The sequence below is a fragment of the Bos grunniens genome, chromosome 15 (assembly GCF_055505025.1).
Source record: "Bos grunniens cultivar Pamir isolate PY7600 chromosome 15, Bosgru_T2T1.0, whole genome shotgun sequence".
Taxonomy (NCBI): domain Eukaryota; kingdom Metazoa; phylum Chordata; class Mammalia; order Artiodactyla; family Bovidae; genus Bos; species Bos grunniens.
In genome coordinates this window covers 22,530,766-22,554,326 of record NC_141179.1, presented here as the reverse complement: position 1 = coordinate 22,554,326, position 23,561 = coordinate 22,530,766, and the positions used below count along the sequence as shown (strand labels likewise).

Genomic DNA, 23,561 nt, shown 5'->3' with positions numbered 1-23,561 from the left:
GGGAGCCCGAGCTCCCCCTCCCGCTGCAGAGACCCTCGCTTGGCTCCCTCTCTGCGTCCATCAGTGAGTGCCGGTGGCAACATCGCCCCCCCTGCACCCCAACCCATGTGCAGACTGCAGTCGGCTGTGCTCTGGCCAGCGTTCTCCAGCACTACCGTGTGCTTGGGTGACTTCAGAGCAAGGTATTATTTACCCTGCTGACGTCAATGAGAACATATTATCCACTGTCCTTCTCTGCAGCCTGAAATGAGCACCAGAGCTCAGGGAACACAGCCACCATCCATACTTTTCAAAATTCCACCCAAGGCCTGACGAGGGAATCGCTCTGCTTCACCCGCCTGCCATTCAGATCACCCGGGCTCTTAGAAAACAAGTTGTTTTTATTTTAATTCAAGAGGGTTGGAAAGGTAGAAACAGTACATTTTCCTTGCAGAAAATTACCCCATTTAAATTACGTTTGATACAAAGATCATTTATTAAACTGTATTTTAAGCAATTTTCTAACATTGAGTGACAGGTTACATTTTGATTTTTTTCACATTGGAGCTATTATGATTTGCACTCAAAATACCAAAGCTATTGAACTCACCATTTTTTCTTAGTAATTAAAAAAAAAAGCACACAGAAAAAATAACTACAATTAGATTAATTTTATCAAAAGTAACTCTTTCACAAAACCAAACATCCAGCAAAGACCACCCTCCTCCCTTCAGAAATAAGCAAATAATTTTGCCCTTTCTACAAAGTGCAAATATCTCTATCACTTTTGTTTTCTAAATTGCAACCCCAAAGAGAAGCAAACCTCCTTTCTCTGTGGTTCTTTTGCCTTCAGAGATTTTGGTGGAGGCAGATTTCTTTTGCCATCAATAGTGGGATGATATCACCACATGAATTTCCTTGACTGAGCAAATCTTGAACAGATAAGCATCTCACAGCCCCTAGCAAGGCCCAGTTATCTGTATTTGCTAATGTAACATTATTCCAATCTGGGGTCACATTTTTCCAGGATGTTATTTTGTACTTCTATTTTTAAAGCTTCTCCCTACCCACCCACTTTGCCTCTGAAGACAGAAGTATTCAAAGTATGTTATTTTTTTAACTCTATGGGCCTTCACTGTAAATATGCTCCACCCCCCTCCTCAGGGCTGTACTGAGCTCCTGATTCTTTTCTAAGCAGGACCCTTTCTTGGGGTTGAGTCTGTTCGTCTGCAATGGTGGCTAAAGCTGTGCAATTGGACCCCTTGGCATCAAGAAAGGGTGTGTCCTATTACCAGCTTCTGCAGGAAATTATTTTATTTTGGGAGATGGAGAAACGAGGCATCTCTGACATGAGCCTGAGCATCTGCAGTTAACTGGACACTGAAAGACGGCTCCTGTGGGCTCTCCGTCTCCCTGGGCCTTGCTCATGCACGGCTGTTAACTGGAGGGCAGCCCTTCCACCAAAGCCAGGCAGCAGTCGATTGGGAATAAGGTTTCAGGGACAATGTCACATTTATTCAGCGCTTAACCAACATGGGGCTTTGCTTATATAGCTGTTTACTCGTGAGATGCCTCAACTGCTACTGAGGAGGGAAGAGCGTCCCAAGAGCCTCCCTCAGCTCCTCTACTCCTGAGCTCTGTGGCTTGGACGTCAGTCTTCACAGAGCTTTGGTTTCCTCAGCTGTAAAAAATGAGGACTAACTGCTCAACTAATTTCATAGTACTGCTGTGAGGAATTAGCAGAGATCACTTGTGAAAGTGCTGGGTAAATCAATGAACAGATAGAAGCTACTGCTCCTTTTCGACAGATGAGCTGAGTGCCTGGCAGGAACCAGCAAACCTACCCTGACTGTGGGCAGCGCTGCTGCGTCTTTCTCAATCTCTGCAACAGCAGGTGCATGACTCTGCCCAATGTGTTGAAATCTGCATATGAGATGTGGGCAAGATGGTGGTATAACTAGGGCAGCTGTGAGTCTTCTGGAATCAGCCAGGCCACCTTCATGGGGAGGAGCAGTGAAACAAAGATGGGAGGGGCACTGTGAGGCCAGGGTCTCAGGGTCCAGGGTCTGGGGGGTGCTGGGGAAGGCCAGCCTGGGTCCCCTCACGCCTTCCAGGGGCCACGGGCTGACAGCGCTCCGTCATCAGCCTCCTCCCTGGGACCACAGGCCAGGGACCGCCGCACTACCAAACCTGTTAGAAGGGATATGCGGATTTGTTAAATTCTTTTGGTCCCAGTTTAGAAAGAGGCAGATGACACCGTTCTTGTCTTCCACACATCACTCTGAAGACAAGTTCTAGAAAAACTTCCAGAAGCAATAAAATGATCAAAGATCCCTGTCTGTACAGTGACTCCAACTTACTACCCGTTCTCCAGGTTTTACCTTTGATTTCTAGGCACAAAGAGACCGAGTGGCTTGCGTGGCTTCCGAGGAGGCAGTAGAAGCAGACCAGTTTAGGGGTCCAGGTGCAGCCAAGGTCAGCCCCGAACAGACTCCGCCACTGCTCACGGGACCAATGTTGTCAAAAGACCCTACGTATTGTCTCAAAGGAGAACAAATGTGAAAAATTAGCTGGAGTGAGATTTCTCTTAAGCCAACTGAAGTGTGACTCCTCATACAGGCTTTTAAATGTGATTGTGGCTAGAAAATTCTGACCCCAACACAGAACCCAGTATTAACCTGGGGCTTGACTGCGGCTGGGAGGACCCTGCCAGGGAAAGCATTCACCTCCTCACGTCCACACGTGGTAACTGCTCGCACCTGAGCAGGGCCTCTTTTTGACCACTACGCACTTGGACCCCTGACCGGCCAGAGCCAAGGCGGCTGCTTTTTACCTTCCTTTCGTATCTGGTTGGCCAGCCAGTCACGCTTCAGCTGTGATCACACCCTTCTTCCCAACTCTGGTAATTAGGCAGAATTCATTTCTCTAAGACCCACCCTTTCAGGCAGAGAGGAAACGGCCCGTGCCGCCACCAGAGGGCGCCACTCCCTCCCCGGCAGGGCGCGGGCCCCCCGTCCCTCAGCGGCTCCCGCCAGCCCCAGCAGACTGGCTCAGGTCACGGCTCCGACGCTGAGGGACAAGGGGACGCCGACTGTCTGTCCTTGGAGGTCTGACGCGGGGAGGGAGGAGCCCTTCAGCTCCGTCTCCTCGTCCTCCTTGACGGGCCCCTCTTGTGGAGACTGGAGGATGGCTGGCGTGGAGAACCTTCCTCCTCCTCCTCTGTTCCCAAGGCGGCAGCAAGGTGGCGGGGAGGATGGGGCGTCCGTCGCCGTTTCGGGAGGGCCCTCCACCCGCGCCTGCTGTGCTAACGTGCTCTGTTTGCCTTACAGGGACCCGCATATCAGCTGCACGTAAATACTAGAGACACATTTCCCCAATTGGACACTGCAGAAATAGTGCTTTTTCTCCCAAAGTATAGACTAATATCCCGGATTTAAAAGAGAAAGCATAAACGAAAATAAAGTACCACACATATTGCACTTTTTGCTGAATGAAGTTTTTACCTCACGTTCGTCTCACCAAAGTGTCTTCAGAGGAGCCTGGTTTACAAGAGGGTGATGCTGCTAATGGTTATCATACAGTAGTGTACACACACTGGTGTGAGACAGACTGCAAAGGCGTCGTTTCAGAGTACCTCTCTTATAAAAAGAGTAGTACAAGCCTTCTTAGTGTTACTTTAGTATTTGTGAAGAGAAAACAGCTTGGAGGCTCACACAGGTCACTAGTCAGGGGACAGAGCAAAGGAGATAGTCAGATGGGGGTGGGAAAATGCCTGACTGAACAACAGAAACAGCCTCCTCTCACCAGCTTACATTTCAGAGAATACAGATCGTTATGGAATTTATTGATTTCTGCTTGAAATAAATGAGAAAAGCAAACAGGAGCTTACAACACAGTCCAGCAGGATGGGTCATGCTCCTCGCCCGCGGTCTGCGGTCTGAACAGACCCGGGCACTGCTGGGTGCTCCCCAGAGCCTACCTCTGGGGCCGTGACACTCCCAGAGCCTCTGCTGCCTCATCCGTCAGCCCAGTAGTCCTGCCGGAGCGCCCAGCTTTCCTGGGCTCAGCGGCTCATGGCCTGGTCTGCAACTCTGCCATCCTAGGGACTCTGAAATGAGAGGCCCCCGTCTTCAATCCAGAAGGCATTTAATTCCATAAATATTATAGCACTTCTGTAGAACATTTTGGGAAAACATCCTTCAGTCTAAACAAATCAAGCTTGTTTTACAACTGGCTTATTTTGCAAAAACTTAGAACAGATTAGAGATCTTAATGAAAGGATCTCTTAGACGATGTTGCCTATTTCACAAAATCATCCATCTTAAGCATGAGGAGGAATAAACAATTCGTAGAAGGAGCCTACTTCCTTCTTGGGTTTCTGCTGCGTCTTATCCAATCACAAAAACAAGTCCTCCAAACCGCCCTCCCGTGCTCACACCGAGTCCAGCCCCGAGCAGAGTGCCTGCGGAGCGTCACCAGCACTGAACCCCTAGACCCTGCACGCTTCTCCTCGCCTGCCCTGGACACACACTACAGAGGAAAGGCACCTTAAGGGTGTTTTCTAGATGCAGCATCAGTGTAGTATCTCTCTTCTCTGTGCTTTAAGGGAGATGCTTTGTGCTTACGCGTTCATCTGCTCACAGGACAAGCCATTCTAAGGGACAGAGATGAGAGTCTTTGTACATAATACTGAATTTGTATCACTTGGATCTTACGGTCCCAATGACAGATTACTCATTATTTCTAGGTTACACAGTCAACTAGCTGTGGCATCTTTTTCACGTACTCTGAAGACTGAATTGTAAGGGTTCAGTTGTACGAGTAATATATGTTTGGCAGATGAATCTGTTCAAATGGTTAACACATCTGTGGTCTTCTGAATATTGCTGTAATACTTGAACATTTCATTACACGTCAAAACTCTAAGGAAATTAAGGATGTGATTCCCACATGGTGGAAAACAAATTCTGAAGTGACTTTGGATTTAGCGTTGACGTAAATGGAAAACTGTTGGTTTCTACAGAAAAGAAATTGTTAAAGTGTGATCTGGGGGAGGGGAAAGGCACAGCACACCACTTCACATGGGAGATAAAGTTCATTTTTCCTCGTCCTTAAAATTTCTAAGCCCTATATGAAACTGTCCAAATATACAAAGCTCAATAAACAACTAGCAACACCTAGTGTAAAGTCAAAGTAGTTATTACATTTTTAAAAGAGACACGAGGTTCCCTACAGACCAACTGCCCCAAACCGGAAGTCTCCACAGAAGACCGCGCGGGAAGAGCCCGTCTTCCCCGGCCCGGGGCTGCTGCTCTCGACCGATTCTTCATTTCCCGCCCCTGGTCTCCACTGCCGTGTGTCTCTCGGTTCCACAGGTGACATCTTTGGGAGCTCTCAGGACACTCTGACACTCTGGAACCCAGGGACCTTCCAAGGAGGTGTGTCACCCACGCTCAGACGGAGGTGGCCGCCGGTCTCAGGGGTCAGTGCCCGCTGTTCCGAAGTGGACCCTGAAACAGAGCTCAGGCTCTACCGTTTTGAGTGGTCTCGGGAACACCATGCATCAGCAGCTCAGAACTTAACGATTCAGCGACAAAATACAACTTTATTTCCTGTGCATCAGTTTCAATATGTATTCTTGATTTGCCTTTGAGGAACATGCTGTTGCTTGTTTCAGTGAAAAATATATTGCCTTTTTTTTTTTTTGCCTGCATATAATGGCACATATTTTTTTTCCTGCTTTCACCGAGGTTTCCCTTGATGAACTGATGTAGTTCTGTGTAAAACCTAGGTCTGGATGTCTTTTTCTTATTAAACTTTTGTTGGTGCCTCCAGAGCTGAGAGCTCGATCCACTTGACCTAAGGGCATGAGCTGCAGCCGACAACCACGTTCCAGCACTTGCCACAGAAAACCACGGTGGGACAGAACCAGCAGGAGGCGACACCTGGCTGGCCGGCCCTCCAATTCCAGTTGGGTGACTTGACTTCTTCCCCATTAGGGAGAGGGCGGGAAAACGAGCTTTCAAGTTTAAAAGGCTGGAATGAAAATAGAAAGACAACACTCTTTTCACCCAACCCGCCTCACTTCCTGTGAAGCTGAGGTTAATTTACCAGGACGTAGCCGCTGTGCTGTGGGTCCACGGCTTCCAGCATTTCACAATCAAAGAGTCCGGGGAACTCGGAGAGCGCCAGAGGGTCGTAGCCGGAGGGGGCCTCCTGTAGTCCTGAGCTCCTGGGACAGTCCGGCCCGTCCATGCTACTCTGCGGGGTTCCATCCGCGGGGTACTGACCGGGAGTGGGGTGCTCGGGCTCCGGGGTGGCCGCGCCCGGCAGCTCACAAGTCTGATAGAACTGTAAGGGGGCCGGGGCACCCCCCGACGGTGGCGGCGGGGGCGGCGGGGCCCCGCGGGCCCCCGGCGAGGCGGGCAGCGGCTGCAGCCGCATCTCGGGGTATGGGCTGAGGAAGGGGCTGAACGGCATGTGCTCGGAAGCCGGCTCCAGGACGGGGCTCAGGGGCTGGGTCAGGCTGAAAGGCGGCGGCGGCTGGGAGGGCTGCGGCGGCGTCTCCTGGTGGGGAAGGGGCTGTGGGTACGAGCTCTCTGCTATCTGCATCTGATTAAAATATGCCTGCAGCTGGGACTGTTTCTGGAGGAAGAGCCGCTTCTGCTGGAGTCTAAGTTGGCAATACCAAAAGAAAGAAGTTTAGGTCTTCTTCAGTGACGGCAATTCTAACGTAAATCCAGTATCAGTCATTAGCGTCCGTCCTCCCACTTCTCTCTTTCCCAAGGCAGGAAAAAAACAAAAAAACAAAAAACGGGGGTAGGAACCAGTCATGTTTGGTTTCTTAAACCCTGTCTTATTTTTTGTCCCTCCATTCTGGCTCATCCCTCCGTGCTCAAGTGAACACAGTGAATTCCTTTTCTCTAAGACCCTTAGGTTTTTCCTCCCTTTGAAGCAAGGGGCTCACTCCCCATCGTCTGGTTCTGAGGCGGGGGTGGGCCTCTGGAGGACCATGGATTAGGGGATGTCTACCTTGCTTAGCTGGTAAAGAATCCGCCTGCAATCTGGGAGACCTGGGTTTGATCCCTGGGTTGGGGAGATCCCCTGGAGAAGGGAATGACAACCCACTCCAGTACTCTGGCCTGGAGAATTGCATGGACTGTATAGTCCATGGGGTCGCAAAGAGTCGGACACGACTGAGAGACTTTTACTTTCACCTTGGCCGAGATGCCTCTACTAGGGAGGCCGGACAGCACCTATTACTACAAGGGAGGCTGGATGCCTCCTTTCCAGTAAAACCCACTTAAAATGCATTAGCCCCCAGGTCCTGAATGCTTAGGCTTATTCACAGACCAGAGGGGAAACACCAGGAGAAAATGAAAACAAAGCAGGTTTAGGGCTGCTCTTCTCTGACAGGCCTATATTCCACGGACAGTGGAACATCCGAATTAGCATATGGAAACCTGTTGTCCTGGTACAGGGAAATTTTAGAGGGAAGGACAACGCACCCAGCTGAAGTCCGCCACAAAGAAAGGGACCTCTCCGGCCGACCACCGTCTCTCACCTATGTTCTTGCAGCTGCTGTTCCAGGCTCCGTGGCGGTTCTTTGCAATAAAGCTGACAGGTGTTCTGGGCTTTTGACAGAAGGCTGGGTTTCTAGAAGAGCAGAAAAAATACAAGCATGACATGTTGTCATCTAGGACACAGTCATCAGCCTGTACTTCTGCCTGGAGGATGAAGCCACGTGAGTCCTCCAGAAGCTGCAGGCTGCAGGGACTGACGCTTGCTCGCTGAGAGCACGGGAGAGCCTGGGAGAGCATTGCGTCAGCAGGCCTGGGTGGTCTCAGTTCCAACCTGCTTTACTTTCCTGTCTCTAAAGTTCTCCAGGACCAGGAGGTTCATGGAGACTAAGAACAATGAGAAAAGTGGAGTTAAGTCTCTAGCAAAGGCACCTACTGAATGAGCAAATGATTCATTCTTTGTGGGATCTAATATTTTCAAGCACCAACAGAGAGCTTATGGTACCTTTTTGCTAAGTATTAAGAGGCATAAGGGCTTCCTGGGTGGCACTAGCAGTAAAGAAACTGCCTGCCAATGCAGGAGAGACGTCAGAGATCCAGGTTCGATCCCTGGGTCAGGAAGATCCCCTGGAGGAGGGCATGGCAACCCTCTCCAACATTCTTGCCTGGAGAATCCCATGGACAGAGGATTCTGGTGGTCCAGGGTCACAATGAGTCGTGACTGAAACGACGTAGCATGCATGTAAGAGGTGTAAAACAGAAGCAAAGAAGCCAGAGTTCCCTTCCCTGCTGCTCAGTGGCAGTACCCTTTCCAGGGGTCTGAGGACAAGCCTTTTTCTGCTGCCAAGATAGAGCATAAGGCTAAGTTTGAACATGTTTCTAGAAACTACAAATGCAGAGTCAGACCTGCTTGCCTATAAAGGAATTAAGCAGCTACCCAAAATAAATACCAAGCAAAATAGGTTCCTGCTGTGCAGAGAGGCAGAGTGGGGATGATCACGGTGAGCCGGAGCGACAAGAGGGAGGAGGATCCCACCTGGAGTCGGTGCTGCAGGTACTGGGCCTCCAGGCTGTGGCGCTGGGAGAGCTGCGGGTGTGCGCTGCCCCCGGGGAGCGCAGACACGCTCTTCTGCTGTGGAGGCGCTTCCTCCTGGGGAGCGAGGGGGGGGGACACACTTTCAGTTTCCCACGTGGGAGAAAGTTTCAAATCTGAGTGAAAGCACCTTGGCAAATGTCCAAGGGGAACTCCAGCTCTGTTAAGACTTAATCCTCAAGGTTTTTATGTAACTAGTAGGCTGAGGGTCAATCACTTTGCAGAAGAGGAATATGGGCTTCCCCAGATGGCTTAGTGGGAAAGAATCCACTGGCCGATGCAGGAAATGTAAGTTTAGTCCCTGGGTCGGGAAGATCCCCTGGAGGAGAAGTGGCAACCCACTCCAGTGTTCTTGCCTGGAGAATCCCATGGACAGAGCAGCCTGGTGGGCTACAGTCCACGGGGTCGCAGAGTCAGACCCGACTGAGCGACTGAACAACAGGATGAATGCATGCTGTTTACCCGCAGTAAACGATGACCGAGTCAGGACAGGAGCAAAGGCCCCTGCCGTCACCAGCAGTTTATTCCCTTCATGTGGCCATCAAACGTGCTAATATTTTTGATGTACTGAACATGGGCTCACATAAAATGAATTACATAAACAGCCATATTTTTTTGTACTTTTAGCACAAATAACTCACAATATTTAATGAAGTGATATCACATCAAAAATAAATGTCAACAAGCTTCTCATTTATGTTATTACTGGTAATCTCTGTGTGTGTGTGTGCATGTGAACGTGCATGGTGGAGGGAGGGAGTTCCAGGGAGACTAAGAGGGAATCCATATAGAATCTGTGTGATGAACTGAGCAGAGCATGAGTGTCTAGGCTTCCATGTGGTACTGACCACCTGGGCCAGTGGGGGTGGGCCTACCCAGCCTGTCAGGCAGACAACAGCTACCCAGAAAGCTTTCAGGCTGCAGGCTTTCCAAAAGGACGTGTCTGCTCCAGGAGGAGGAAATCCTCGGAATGAAATGACACACCTTTAGGACAGACTCATGCCTCGTTCTCACACAGCCACGGGGGCAGGGCCCAGAGCACCCACCTGCGGGCAACTGCTGGCCAGGTCCTGGAGCTGAGCGGCGGGAGAGGCCAGGCTGGGGTCTGCCTCTGAGCCCATCTGCTCATAAAGCAGCTGCACTTTGTTCAACTCTAGGATTCCTTTGGTTCTAGCCAGATTCTGAAGGTGTTGTCTAAATGCTACAATTCCTGAAAGAAAGAAGAGTGGCCAAATGGTTTAAATAAGACACAAGGCCTTTCAAGTGAGCACAGGTATGAAGCCAACATGGCAAGGGACCCCACGGAGTCCCACAGAAGCGCCCAGGGCCAGTGGAGAGCGCACCTTGGGTGAGGGAGGTGTCCGACGCCCGGCGGCCCTCTCTGAAGCTCACTGGAGACCTATTGTGGGCCTCGCGCTTCTGGGCGCTCAGGGCCTGCATGGCGGGGTTGGCAGGTCTCAGGCTCACGAAGGGAGATGTCATGCGCGGTGAGGGCGGGTTGGCTAACATCATGTCCTTGAGGGAAGGGTTGTCCTCAAGAAAGTGCAGGTCCCTCTGAACAGACCCCATATCATACTCAGAGTCCACACTGTCAAGGGAGGGATTGTCACTCATGGAGAAAATTTTCCCTTGAAGAGAAAAAAACAAAACAAAACACCAAGATCACCACCAATACACAGCATCTTCTTGGAACATGGAATACAAAGCATGCATGGCTACCATGTCTTCCACCTCCAACCAAAATGTTTTTTCAAAACTTTTTTACATGTCAACTAAATCTTGTGTGGGAAAACACTTCCAGAATTTGGGACTGTACAATCTTTGCCATTCCAGAAGAGCCAGAGTCCTTGATGCGCTACGTAGCTCTCGGATGAGTCCCAGGAGTTGGGTGTGGGGGTGGGGGGCAGCTCACAGACATTCCAGTTTAATCTCTGTGAGTTGCTGAGCAGGCCTAATCTCAACTCCTGCTGAATGCTGTCCACAAAGGAACAGGACACAAACCACGTTCCAGGAACTGGCTGGTATCACTACTATCTCTTGCAGCAGACAACACAGGATGCTGCAGAGACTCCCTCGGTGCTTACTAGAAATCATACCTGAACCAGGCACCACGACCAGCTGATTGGTCACTTCCGACAGCGTGTGCCGCCTCTGCCCGCCGCGTGTGGACTGGAAGGCGTCGAAGGCCTGACTGGGGTCTTCCTCGGCTTCGCCTTCGGTCTCCAGACCTTCATCGATGGAGGTCTCCATCACGTTGCTCGGCAGGGACTGGCACCCCTTCCTCGCCAGGATGGGAGGCACAGGGTCCAGGAGACAGCCGTTTACCTACATGTCAGGGGCAGAGGGACGCGAGAGGAAGGATCAGTTGCTGCGACATTTGAAAAATCCGCAAAGGCAAAAATGTCAAGAGACCTGCGGCCAATCAGAAATTAAGTAAAATATTAAAAATGTCCATATTTGTTACCAATGCCAACTGTGTAGACTAGAAGTTATGGCAAGTCCACTGCAGCACTAAGAGACACAAGCCCGCTATGTCCCAAACTGGCGCTGCCTCCCAGGTTTCTCTGAGTCATCATTATTACAATAAACAATTTTTTTTAGTGGTTTCCAGATGAATAGGGCATATTAGCTTGAAGCCTACCAGTTATTATTTTTAAGAAGGGAAATGAAGAGGGGGAAGATGAGATTAAAAAACATTCTACTGCATGGCTCATCGCTAAGAAAAGAGGAGTCATCAGCATTCTTCTAATTTCCAACCACAAAACATACAGGAAGGCTCCAGATATTTATGTTCAGAATCTAAGTACCTGCACATTTGATTTAGTCTTCACCTGGGTCTATGGACCCCAGGAATGGAAAAAAGAATTCTTTAAAGATGTACATAACACAAAAAGGAGTGAAAAAAAAAAAAAATCCAAATGGCAACTGGCCAAGCCTTCCATTATAGAATAACAAATGACTCACAGGCCTGGAATTCCAGCAGAGGTTAACGAGCACCAAGGCTCTGAATTCTCTTTCCTCCAGCAATATACTGGGTATCCACGCTTCCTACCCCAAGGGGAAGAGCTCAGCACAGCTCCTGAGTGAGAACTCTGCCCGCCTCTGCAGTTGCCAAGCAAACCACCTCGAGGCGGGCAGGAACGCACACAAAGGGGAGTTGTGGTTTCAGTTCTGGCTGTAAAAGCCCCAGTGAGGAGACAATTATTTACCTCATTACCTTAACCATTCCCCTGTGGACACCAATCCAGCTTTCTCCTGTGAATAGCTGCTCAGGAGCAGCCAGGCGCGACACTGCGTTCCCAGCAGCACTTTCACCTGGAATACACCCGCGAGAGCTATTGTTTCCTCTGGAAGCAGGAGAGGCTCATGTATGTGAGAGGGGACGTGGAATTGACTGTGCCAGATGCAGGCAACTTTCCTCTTATGGCAACCACTCGGGAGGCGCTGTGAGGCCCTTTATTTGGAGAGGGAGATGGGTGACTCAGATGGTTGTTTGCTTGGGGGAAGGGACAGTTATTCCATAAAAAACTGTTCTGGGGCTGGAGCCATTACTAGGATAAGGCGGCTAATGCACTACAAGGTTTTAAAGTGACAAGTGGTCGTTCAAAGTGAAGGATGACAGATGCTCTTTCCTAGACCGAGACAGATCATGGCACTAGGAAACAACAGCTCTGAATGCCGGCCAGCAGCAATCAGGCCCGCCTTCCCCCTTCCCCAGACGAGTGTTTCCTTTTCAGGACAGGACTTCAAAATACAGTGTGAGTGGAAGGTACATTTTCCAATAAAGTGCTTTTGCCTTTCCTTAAACTCGATCAATCACTTCACTCTGCTAAGAGACCTCACATGCAGTAGGTAGCCTACACGTAGGAGTCAGACCCTCAGAAACTCCACCCCTAACTAATAACACCCCTGAGCTTACCACAAATACAAGATTCTAGTACAGGAGATTGGTAGACTGTTACAGACTGAATGTTTGGATCTCCCCTTAATTTACCCCCTAACTGGGGTTAAGGGAAGCCCTAACCCCAGGGTGACTGTATTTGGAGATGGAGTCTCTAGAGAAATGTAATTAAATCAGGTCTTAAGAGTGGGGCCCTGATCTGGTAGGATTAGTGTCCTTACACAAAGTGACCCTAGAAAACTCTTTCTATATATATGAGAGCATAGAGGAAAGGCCATGGAAGGACATGAGAAGGCAGTCCTCTACCAGTCAGGAAGAGCCCTTACCAGAAATCACCACAACCTTGATCCTGAACTTCCAGCCTCCAACAACTATTACGAAAATAATCTTCTGTTGTCTAAGCCACCCAGCTTGTGGCATTTTGCATGGCAGCCTGTGCTAACACAGCAGACTAATGCATAGTACAGCCAGTGAGTCTGGAGGCTGGAACATGCCTTATTTAATTCATATCTTAAGTGCCTGGCAAGTTTGTCATATATTGAAGAGGATTAAACCTCAGCTCTTATTAGGCAAGTTGCTTAACTTCTATAAAGCTCATTTTTTTCCCACTTGTAAAATGAGAGTAAAGTTTTCCAGGAGGGATAACTAAAACATTGTATATTTTATCATCATTTCTTGACTGAAGCTAATACTTTATAACAATAAAATTGTTTAAAGCATGAGAATAAAGCAACCTTTTCTTTTGAAGCATTTTTACCCTCTTGAGGCAAATTAAAATAAACAAATAACCAGGTAAGGAAGGAAAGAACTGGATAACCCCAATTCTGGAAATTTATCCTCAGGAGAGAACTGGATAACCCCAATTCTGGAAATTTATCCTCAGGAAATAATCAAAGCTAGTCAAAAATTTAGACACAGGGATATTCATATCCCTGAAGCATATATAAGGCAGCAAAAAAAAAAAAAAAAATTAAAGTACTTGGTGTTTAAAAATAGGGGAGTGGTTAAATATGGGTACATCTAATATAAGGCAGTTGTTAAATATAACCCATGCTTTCAAACATGATTTCATGGTATGGAAAAAAAATGCCCATGATAAATTATGTAAAAGCAGGTTTGAAATTATATATAATAGAATAAGATTTTGTTTTAACAAGACTACCTACGTGCTGAGTCACCCTATACTCATCCACCCACCCATCCATCTATCTATCCATCTATAACATACTCTAAGGAAACATGTCAAAAATGGGCTTACCTTTGTTTTGGGTAGGGGGATTATGAGTAAGTTAATTTTTTCCTTTATCCCTCTCTGAATTTTCTGTGTGTGATTCTGATTGATATTTTTTCATTATAAACTTAAAAATTCAAATTCAGAGGAATTTCTCCCCTTGACTAAGTCTTAGAGGTTAAAACTATTAAAGGTTTTGACGATCTTTTTTAGACTCTGTCTCATGTGTGCTACCTTTATAATTAAAATATTAAAAATGTCAATAGATGTGGAACAGCTCTACTTCACAGTTTCACAGTTTCCTTCCACTCTCCAGCTATGAAGATGGTAACTTGGAAAATCCTTTTATTATAACCTCTAATAAAATGTTAAAAGTATCTGTGCGTGTGTGTGGGTAAAGTCCATTATCCCCCAGAAACTCTCAAAAAAGAAAGACTAACCCTTTAGGCTTGCTCTGCCCCCTCTATGGGCCTCTGTGCTTCCCAGGGGTCGTGGTGACTGCTCAGAGTTGGATGACTGTCTCAGAAAGGTGTTATCTTTTGCAGCAATCCCAAACCCATGTTTCCACACAGACTCCCTGAAGGATTTTACTGACAGTTTTAAGTTGAAGTTGAAAACTTCTGGAAGGGAAAGAGGTGAAACCTCTGAGAGGCTCAGTACCTGCCACCAACTGCGAGCAGAAATGACGGAGCAACACATCAGTTACTCGGCATCTTCGAGACGACAAACAGGCACTGGAGTGAGGGGTACGAAGCCAGACCAGCGACAAAGGGCCGGTATCTCTGTCGGAAGGTTTTGCGTGTGCGCTTATTTATGGGCCCAGAGAGAGAGGTGCTAGGGAGGCGAGAGGCACAGAGAGCACCGCTGACATAAATGAAACGCTCCATAAATAAGACAGCAGAAGGCTACGGCCTGGCCAGGCGCCAGGGTGGCCCTGTCAGTGTGGGTGGCCAGTTCCAGCGTGGCATTGCTCTTCCTACAAATGCAAATATGCCATCTAGCTTCTGTCTATATCTTTCACAAAATCATTCATTTCCTGTCTGTTTCCTGGTTACGGTAACAATCACAAGCTTTAAAAATAGCCTGCCCTATATAATACGGCAGACAGTGCCCAATCTGTGTTTCGGGCCTGATGCCCTTACAGCCAAGCTTTCAGCACACTGCATTTTAATTTTTTCAAGGGAATTAGATTTTAAAAATAAATGAATCATGTTGTCCCAATTTATGTCTAAATTTCCGGGTGGGAATGTAACAGCAGTTTATGAGGATCTGAACATGCTAGGCAACCGCAGGCAGAGGAAACAGACCGTCCACAGGAAGTGGCCTTGTCCTCAGGGACACGGACGCTAACTCCTCGTGGTCGGGAACCCAGCTTAACACCTGCTTATGGCAGCCTAGCTTCAGGCTGTCTTGATTACGCTCTAGCTGAACTCATTACTTACCTTCCGAATCAGCTCTACCTCTGTTTCAGAAAAGGGCATTCACCTTCCTGATCCTCAAGGCTCATAATGCTGTCCTTGGTTTGGACTTCTAACAGTCTATCAATTTTATCTGTGCAATCTCGTTTATACCCTCGCCTCTTGTCCAGTTTCACAGGAACCATGTAGCTCAGTCTCTTATCAATCTCCCCTGGCACACGCTCTAACCTTCCACTGTCCTTGTCACCAGAATCTCTCCCACTCAAGGCAGGCTATGGACATTTCCAAGATTATTTCTGAAGTACAACATGGATCATGGTGCTTCCTTATCAAAAAATCTTCAGTTGTTTCCTGGAGAAATCCATCTGAGAAAAACTCTCCTGATAATACTGAAACATGTCCCCATGCTGAGAGCCTCAGACTAGAGAGAGTCTATCCCTTGGCTTTGCCATTCAAGGCAGGCTATTTGTCTTTATTTTGTACGACTCCCCTTCACAGGCCCGCTCCCTCAGCCATGCTGAGCTCCGGCTCTGACCTGTAGGGACGGGGCTTTCCTGACATTTCCCCTCCACTGAGAGAGCCAGCACACCCTCGTTTCCATCCGTCCTGATTTTGTCTCTTAATTCCCAGCTCTGACAGTTAAATTAAAGACATTACTGATCAAACTGGAACTGTCTCCTAGTCTTGCAGCATTTTAATCTTTGTCTCTTTAAGGGACCAATTAGGTATCAATTTATTCAGTTCTCGGCATCACTGCCGTTAGTTATGCATCATGTCTCTTCTGCTAGACTACAGACTTTGAGGCAGAATTAATGTCTGAGTCATCTTTTTATTACCTAATGAGGCTAAAAGACAGGAAACCAATATTTATTGAGTATCTACAATTTGCCTAGAATCTCATACGCATTCTCTAAATTAATCCTCACAACAGTCTCATAAAGTTGGTTTCCTTGTTTTACAAGACAGAATGTAAGTTCAAAGAAATCAGTCACTTTGTCCAAGTTCACACAGCTAGAGAAGAAATGAGTCTATTTTAAACATACTCTAAGACCTGCCCATTAATGTGATCTTCAGTATATCACTTGATGCTAAGTATATAAAACAAATAATAAGTGGAATAAATGTCTACTGGGCTTCCCAGCTGGCTCAGTGCTAAAGAATCTGCCTACCAAGCCTAAGACCAGGGTTTGATCCCTGGGTCGGGTAGATCCCATGGAGAAGGAAATGGCATCCCACTCCACTATTCTGGCCTGGGAAATGCCATGGACAGAGAAGCCTGGCGGGCTACAGTCCAAGGGGTCACAAAGGAGTCAGGACATGACTTAGCAACTAAACAACAGCAAACACCCATTAAATGAGAGAAGCCATCATCTTCCACATACTAAAAGCCAACTTTATACAGCACGCCAGAATAAACTTATCTCCTTTAGGTATGTTCAAACTGGACACAAAGAGATATTTAGTTGAACAAAAAAGACTCATTATTTTGTAGCTGCAGCACATGCAGAGGAGGGGCCATAGTAACAGGCAAAGCCCAAGTCAGCACAATAGTTACGTTTTTGTTTTCAGAATTACAGTTGGCTTAAAAAAATTCAAAACCTATGAGGGATCTAGAGCTTGTGAGAAGAGACTGGTTAAGGAAACAGAAGGAAGAAAGATTCTGAAAAGTACACATGAGCTCTGACGAGTTACATAATCACGGTGAAGACAAGATGGAGAGGGAGCCGAGGTCGTCTCTGGACACGTTTCTCAGGTCTTCTGCACAAAAACAACACTCCTGAGCGCCTTGAGGAAATGACAAAGTTCAGCTAAGCCAAAGTACAATGTCTGCAGACCAAGCTGCCGGCTCCAGCCAACCCGCAAGCTCGGAGTCTCTCAAACACGTCCGTACCTTTGGAGTGTCGACACACTCTTCCTCCATGAACGCTGCCTCTGCCTGACAGCCAGACGTGGGAAACGCGAAGGCGTCCACGGTGGATGCCTGTGGGAGGAGGGAAGATCGCATCGCTCGCACGCTGGGTGAATGCACGGTCACCGGGAGCCCCACAGTCTGTGCCTGTAAATAGGGCAAGAATGGAAAGTTCGGGAACATTAATCCTCTCTCTATATACATAAATGTACAAATCCCTTGAAATATGACAATTCTTCCTGGTGCAATGAAAGGATAAACACTGATTTGTTGGAAACTCCAGAAAATGTGTGATGAAGTATGTACAGGTATAGGTATCCATCTGAAGCAGTCTCTGCCACCATTCTGAGACAGGTCGTACAGAAGTTCACTCCTGTTCCCACGGTGAGGTGCATAACTTTCACAGATATGACAAGAAAGCTAGTCTTTTCAAGAAAGGTAAGGATGTTCTTTTTTTTTCCAATTCAACAAACATGGATCATCCGTATCCTTAAATATATTACTCCAGAAAGAGACAAAGAAGCATAGAACAGTCCCAGTCTCAGGGAGCAGGAGCTCAAAATGGAACCAGAGATAGATACGCACACAACCAACTGTAACACAAAGTACACTGCAATAAGGGCTATCTACCTGCATCTTTTTTTTTTTTTTGGTGGTATGGGGTGAGATGGTACATATTTCTTGGCAAGGATGTGTGTGAAGAGGAAGAAGAGAGAAGCAGCAGCTACTTGGCCGGGGCAGGAATTTCCTTCTCTGAAGGAGACTGCAGACTGAACACAGCCTGCTTGTCCAGCAGAAACAGAGATGCTTACTGCTGAGCAAGTTATGTTCATGAAGTCAGCCGGCTCTAGAAAGTCCACTCTCCATGTCTCCTCCATCAAACCCTCTAAGTAAACAATGTTCATGAAGGCAGCCAGCTCTAGAAAGTCCACTCTCCATGTCTCCTCCATCAAACCCTCTAAGTAAACAAGTATTACAAACTCTTCCTTTGAAAAATCATTTAAAGAAGATTTTCCTTAATGGTATGGAATGACTGGGAAGATGACACTGTTGGGTAATCCTTTCCTCCCCATCTCTTTAAAACTGGCAGAATTTCTTAGATCTCTTTTGAACATAACAGACATTGCAAAACGTCGGAAGGAACAATCATCACACCGGTTTCTAAAAGGCAGAGGAACGGCCTATATTTTTTTCTGCCATTATCGCTTCAGGAGATACAGGATGGTGAAAATGAAAAGGAACAGAATGGTATGATGCTAGCTTTTCCTTTCCCAAGACCTGGGTTTGATTTCTGGCTCCATCACTTACTAATTGTGTGAACTTAATCAGTTACCTAAACTCTTTTAATCTTATTTTCTTCACCTCCTAAAAAGGGCATAATATCTACTACACAGTGAAGTTAGGATTGTAACAGGCAACGTGTAAAGTCCTTCACTCAGTAATGTTGATTCCTCCTTCCTCCTTCTTTCTGAAGTCTTAGAATGATGACACAATTTAATATAGGAATCAGACTGCAAAATGAATATACACTTCTGTTCTCAGATACTACCTAATGGTTCTCAGTTAAAATTTCAGACCGATGGTTTTCAATAAAGCAGGGTATGTTAGAAATATACTTTATCTTTGACTATACTTTGAATATAGAGTATGCTTTATATTCCAATGTTAACATCATTAGATATACTGCATGAAATAAAGAATAAAATATAGCAATAGTAAAGTGTTGGTATTATACGGATGCTAAAAAAAAAGTAAGAAAATGCACTATATACATAAAGATAAAGAAATAGCTTTTCTTCTACCACTGCTCCTCAGGTCATTTTTGAAACTAAATATTCCCCCCCCCCCCCGCCCCTTTCCAGCATTACTCATTTAAATTAACTGTTTTAGCTACAATGTAAAAATTAAACTTCCTAATAAAGTCTATTTGATATATTCTCCCTGCTCTTATCCTTGTCTTTTCAATCGAAGGATAAAGCTAAACTTTTGATTTCTGTTTCCTAAATTTACTTGACTGCTCCTTATTAGGGCAAAGCATTACCTATAGACGCTGCGCTGGAAATGAGAACCCAACATGACAACTAGGGTCGGGTGTGCTTCTCACTTCCTTCCTCTTATTAGCTGTGACTTTTTAAATGGCAGGATTGTGCTGGGCCAGATCAAGCATAGCACGTTTCTTGGCAACTTTCACATCCAACCTGGACTACAACAGCTTACCGTGAACTTGGTAAAGACAGAGACATAAGACATTTTATTGTGACAATCACTTCATAGGAAATACAATGACAGATTTAGAGGTCTGCTTTTTAGGATTCTTAGAATCATGGAATTAAATAAATCTTTTTGGTACAAATTACAGTATAAGTATTCAAACAGCATGCCCAACACTAAGAAGTGAACTAAATAATATGTTGTTATAATAAATAGATGGTTGACTAATATCCCAAACAAGCAGATATTACCCGTTTCTTCAAGAGTGGCCATAAACACGACTGGCACATGAAAAGATGCTTGACATCATTCATTATTAGAGAAATGCAAATGAAAACTACAAAGAGATACCACCTCATAGCGGTCAGAACTGGCTGTCATTAAGAAGTCTTCTCTGGTGGCTCAGACAGTAAAGAATCTGCCTGCAATGCAGGAGAGCAGGGTTTGATCCCTGGATCAGGAAGATCCCTTGGAGAAGGAAATGGCAACCCACTCCAGTATTCTTGCCTGCAAATCCCATGGACAGAGGGGCCTGGTGGGCTACAGTCCATAACGTTGCAGAGTTGGACATGACCGAGTGACTAACACAAACAAAAAGTCTACAAATAAATGCTGGAGAGAGTGCAGAGAAAAAGGAATCATCATATACTATTGGTGGGAGAGTAAGCTGGTGCAGCCACTATGGAAAAGTGTGGAAGTTCCTCAGAAAACTAAACACAGTATTACCATGCTGCTACGGCTGCTGCTAAGTCGCTTCAGTCGTGTCCGACTCTGTGTGACCCCATAGACGGCAGCCCACCAGGCTCCCCCGTCCCTGGGATTCTCCAGGCAAGAACACTGGAGTGGGTTGCCATTTTCTTCTCCAATGCATGAAAGTGAAAAGTGAAAGTGAAGTCGCTCAGTCATGTCCGACTCCTAGTGACCCCATGGACTGCATCTATGGGATTTTCCAGGCAAGAGTACTGGAGTGGGGTGCCATGGCCTTCTCCTAGTATTACCATATGATCCCACAATCTCACTTCTGGGTGTATATCCAAAAAAGAAAAAAAACAAACAAACTACTAATTCAAAAAGATACACACACCTCTATGTTCACAGCAGCACCACATACAACAGCCAAGACATGGAGACAATCTAAATGTCCACTGACAGACAAATGGATAAAGAAGATGTGGTACATACACACAGTGGAATACTACTCAGCCATAAAAAGAGTGAAATAATGCCATGTGCAGCAACGTGGATGCGACTGGAGATGATCACGATAAAGTGAAGTGAGCTAGAAAGAGGAAGAAAACACCATGTGACATCCTTACACGTGGAATCTAAGACATGGCACACATGAAGCCACCGAGGAAACGGAGAGAGGCTCACGGACGCACAGAACAGACTTGCGGTTATTGTGGGAGAGGGGTTTGCAGGAGGGCTGGACTGGGAGTTTGCAGACAGCAGATGCAAACTTACATTCAGAATAGATGAACAACAAGGGAACTGGGTTCAATATCCTAGGATAAACCACAGTGGAAAGGAATATATGTGTATAACTGAGTCACTTTTCTGTATAGCAGAAATTAACACAACACTGTAAGTCAATTATACTTTAATAAAAAATTTTAAAAAAGAGTGGTCATAAATAATAACCACGTCCACTAACTGCAATAACTTTTTAGATCACATATTTATTAACTGGAATCTCTTCTTCTGATTTTATGCTTTCCAGCACCATTAAAATGAAAATGCTTTTTCCTATCAGAAAAAATCTTTAGTGCTCCTGAAGGACAGCTGAAAACCTAATAGAGAGAATTCACAATAAAAAGGCAACCAGTCCATTCTGAAGGAGATCAGCCCTGGGATTTCTTTGGAAGGAATGATGCTAAAGCTGAAACTCCAGTACTTTGGCCACCTCATGCGAAGAGTTGACTCATTGGAAAAGACTCTGATGCTGGGAGGGATTGGGGGCAGGAGGAGAAGGGGACGACAGAGGATGAGATGGCTGGACGGCATCACTGACTTGATGGACGTGAGTCTGAGTGAACTCTGGGAGTTGGTGATGGACAGGGAGGCCTGGCGTGCTATGATTCATGGGGTCGTAAAGAGTCGGACACGACTGAGCAACTGATCTGATCTGACAGTCAATTAGATGTCATGTTTCCTGCATACTATGTGGCAAATATAAGAACTCTCAATCCATCTAAGATGGGAATCTCACTGTTTTCTAAGTAGTAATCATGGGCTATTTATCACTACACCATAAATTCCCAGAGACTTGTTTTCTGGGCACCTATGAAACCGGGAGGGCTGGCACTGTCTGGCACGTAAGTGTTCTATCTGAACTGAACCGCTGGAATCAATTCACCAATTTCATCTTTGTAGGAAACTTGTGAAGTAAGTAGGTACTGCTGTTTCCATTCTATAGTTAAGGACACTGGGGTTCAGAGATGCTGACTTGCTGACGTCACTCAGCTCAGTATGGAGCCCAAGCTCTGCCTGACTGCACTGCTCATGTGACCTCTGCATGGGATCCTGTGACCTCCCTGGTTCCTATCGCTCCATCAAGTAATACGTGATCTGCCACTTCTTTAAAAAGAGAGCAGAACATCAAAGAATTCAAGGGGATAGGCTCTATTAAAACTTAAAGCATATTTATATTCACAAAAACAGAGAAATCTATTTTTTAACAAGTTCAACAATAAACATGAGAACCCCAGTCTCATAGGAAAGGGAGAACTTCAACCCAGTGCCTGCTGCTCAGCACTCAGACGGGACTCATACTCTTTAGATACATTTCAAGTCACAGGAAATAGCTTTCTATGATAATTTAGGTCAATGTATACAATGAAAAGAACTCATGGGGTGCTCTTTAATAAAAAGTAATTATCAAATAGAAGAAGCTATGCTAATACATCTGAACCTCAAGCCAAATGAAATACAACTTGAGATCTAAGGAACTTGCGTCAAATTTAACTGTGAAAAGGAAATCATGTGCAATAACAGACGTGTGTGCTTGGCGGGATCGTTTATGTAACCCTCACTTGTGTAACATCTCAGAAGAACAGAGGCCTGGGAGGGCAGCTGCTCAGTGTGGGGCTTCCCTGCTTCTTATTTTTCTGCTGCAGCATTTTCAAGAGGGAAGGGTCACCTCCATTTTCCTTTTGCTGCCCCAAATTTGGAATTCTCATTTTGTCACCCCCTCTATCTTGAAAGCAATACTGCTCCACTTTGAAGGATTACAAGTGCTCAGAGATACTTCAACCCAAATATCTGGAACTTTGGCGATACATTATTTTACTCACGTTAGTCTCAATATTCACATTATTTGAGATATTGAAGTATGTATAAGAAAGCATATCATTTGCCTATTAAAATCAAGAAGATTTCAATTTCCTTGGGTTTCTTTTTCACATACTCTGGAGAAGTCAATGCAAGATTCTATTATAATTCTATAAATTTTGCAGGACTGCCAAACAAGAAATACAAAGTGAAACCTCTTTTGTTCTTACTCCCACTTTAAATACGGTACTCACAGAAGTAGATGGAAATCCTGAAAGATCGTGTGAATGATCTGTACAGGCTATCTCCCAGTTCTCCTTAGCGCCAGCCTCTCTCTGGGGACTCAGGCCCATTCTTCCCCATCAGCTGAGTCGCCACCACTGTGACTCCCTCAGCCTTGGGCTCAACAATGGAGCCGCCTCTCCTTGTCCCTTCCTCCCCAACATTATTTATTACTTATCACTGATTATTTATTACTATATGCTGAACAATTATTTAACTATTTAATGTAAATGTCCCAGCATCTTATAATTATTCCCATTTTAAAGCTTGAGAAACTGAGGCACAGAAAGACCTCAGGTAACTTTTTTAAGGTGCACAGTAGGAGATGGCAGAATCTGGGATGTGCTCCAGAGCCCACCATGCTGGGCTGCCTCTCCAGACCAGGGCTGAGTTCAGCCAGGGCCCACCTGGGACAGCTCCTTACGCGTGCCCTTCCTGCCTACTTCCACTGGCACCATGTTAGTTTGGTCGTCAGTATTTCTCATCAACTATAATCATCTAATAGCACTCGCCAAATTTCTTCTCTCCCCTATCCAGTCTGTCCTTCACAATGTTAGCAGATTGCTTAGCTTAAAGTACAATATAGTTTTATCACTTTTTTTGCTTAATAGTCTTCAGCAGTTCCTCATTTCTTCCTGAATTATTAGTAAACCGAAGCTGAAGCACCAATACTTTGGCCACCTGATGAGAAAAGCCGACTCATTAGAAAACACCCTGATGCTGGGAAAGATTGAGGGCAGGAGGAGA

General features: G+C 46.1%; 2 protein-coding genes across 6 annotated transcripts in view; one reads left to right on the top strand and one right to left on the bottom strand.

The window, feature by feature from the left end:
- Positions 1-3,458, top strand: part of PPP2R1B (protein phosphatase 2 scaffold subunit Abeta) — a 36,027-nt gene extending 32,569 nt beyond the window's left edge. Inside the window, exons 16-17 of one of the 2 annotated variants that reach the window (XM_086339157.1) lie at positions 2,374-2,454; positions 3,309-3,458. In XM_086339157.1, coding sequence (XP_086195283.1) covers positions 2,374-2,454; positions 3,309-3,416 — 189 coding nt within the window. In that variant the 3' untranslated portion in view covers positions 3,417-3,458. Of the gene's footprint in view, positions 1-2,353; positions 2,455-3,308 lie in introns of those variants that run through there. The other variant, XM_086339158.1, reaches the window with a different exon arrangement.
- Positions 363-23,561, bottom strand: part of SIK2 (salt inducible kinase 2) — a 129,881-nt gene continuing 106,682 nt past the window's right edge. The window contains exons 9-15 of one of the 4 annotated variants that reach the window (XM_086339152.1): positions 17,034-17,198; positions 10,689-10,917; positions 9,936-10,220; positions 9,639-9,802; positions 8,536-8,649; positions 7,544-7,635; positions 363-6,652 (exon numbers count right to left, since the gene is read on the bottom strand). In XM_086339152.1, the coding sequence (XP_086195278.1) occupies positions 6,082-6,652; positions 7,544-7,635; positions 8,536-8,649; positions 9,639-9,802; positions 9,936-10,220; positions 10,689-10,917; positions 17,034-17,198 (1,620 nt within the window). In that variant the 3' untranslated portion in view covers positions 363-6,081. Of the gene's footprint in view, positions 6,753-7,487; positions 7,636-8,535; positions 8,650-9,638; positions 9,803-9,935; positions 10,221-10,688; positions 10,918-11,809; positions 12,021-17,033; positions 17,199-23,561 lie in introns of those variants that run through there. The other 3 variants (XM_086339155.1, XM_086339153.1, XR_015141817.1) reach the window with 3 other exon arrangements.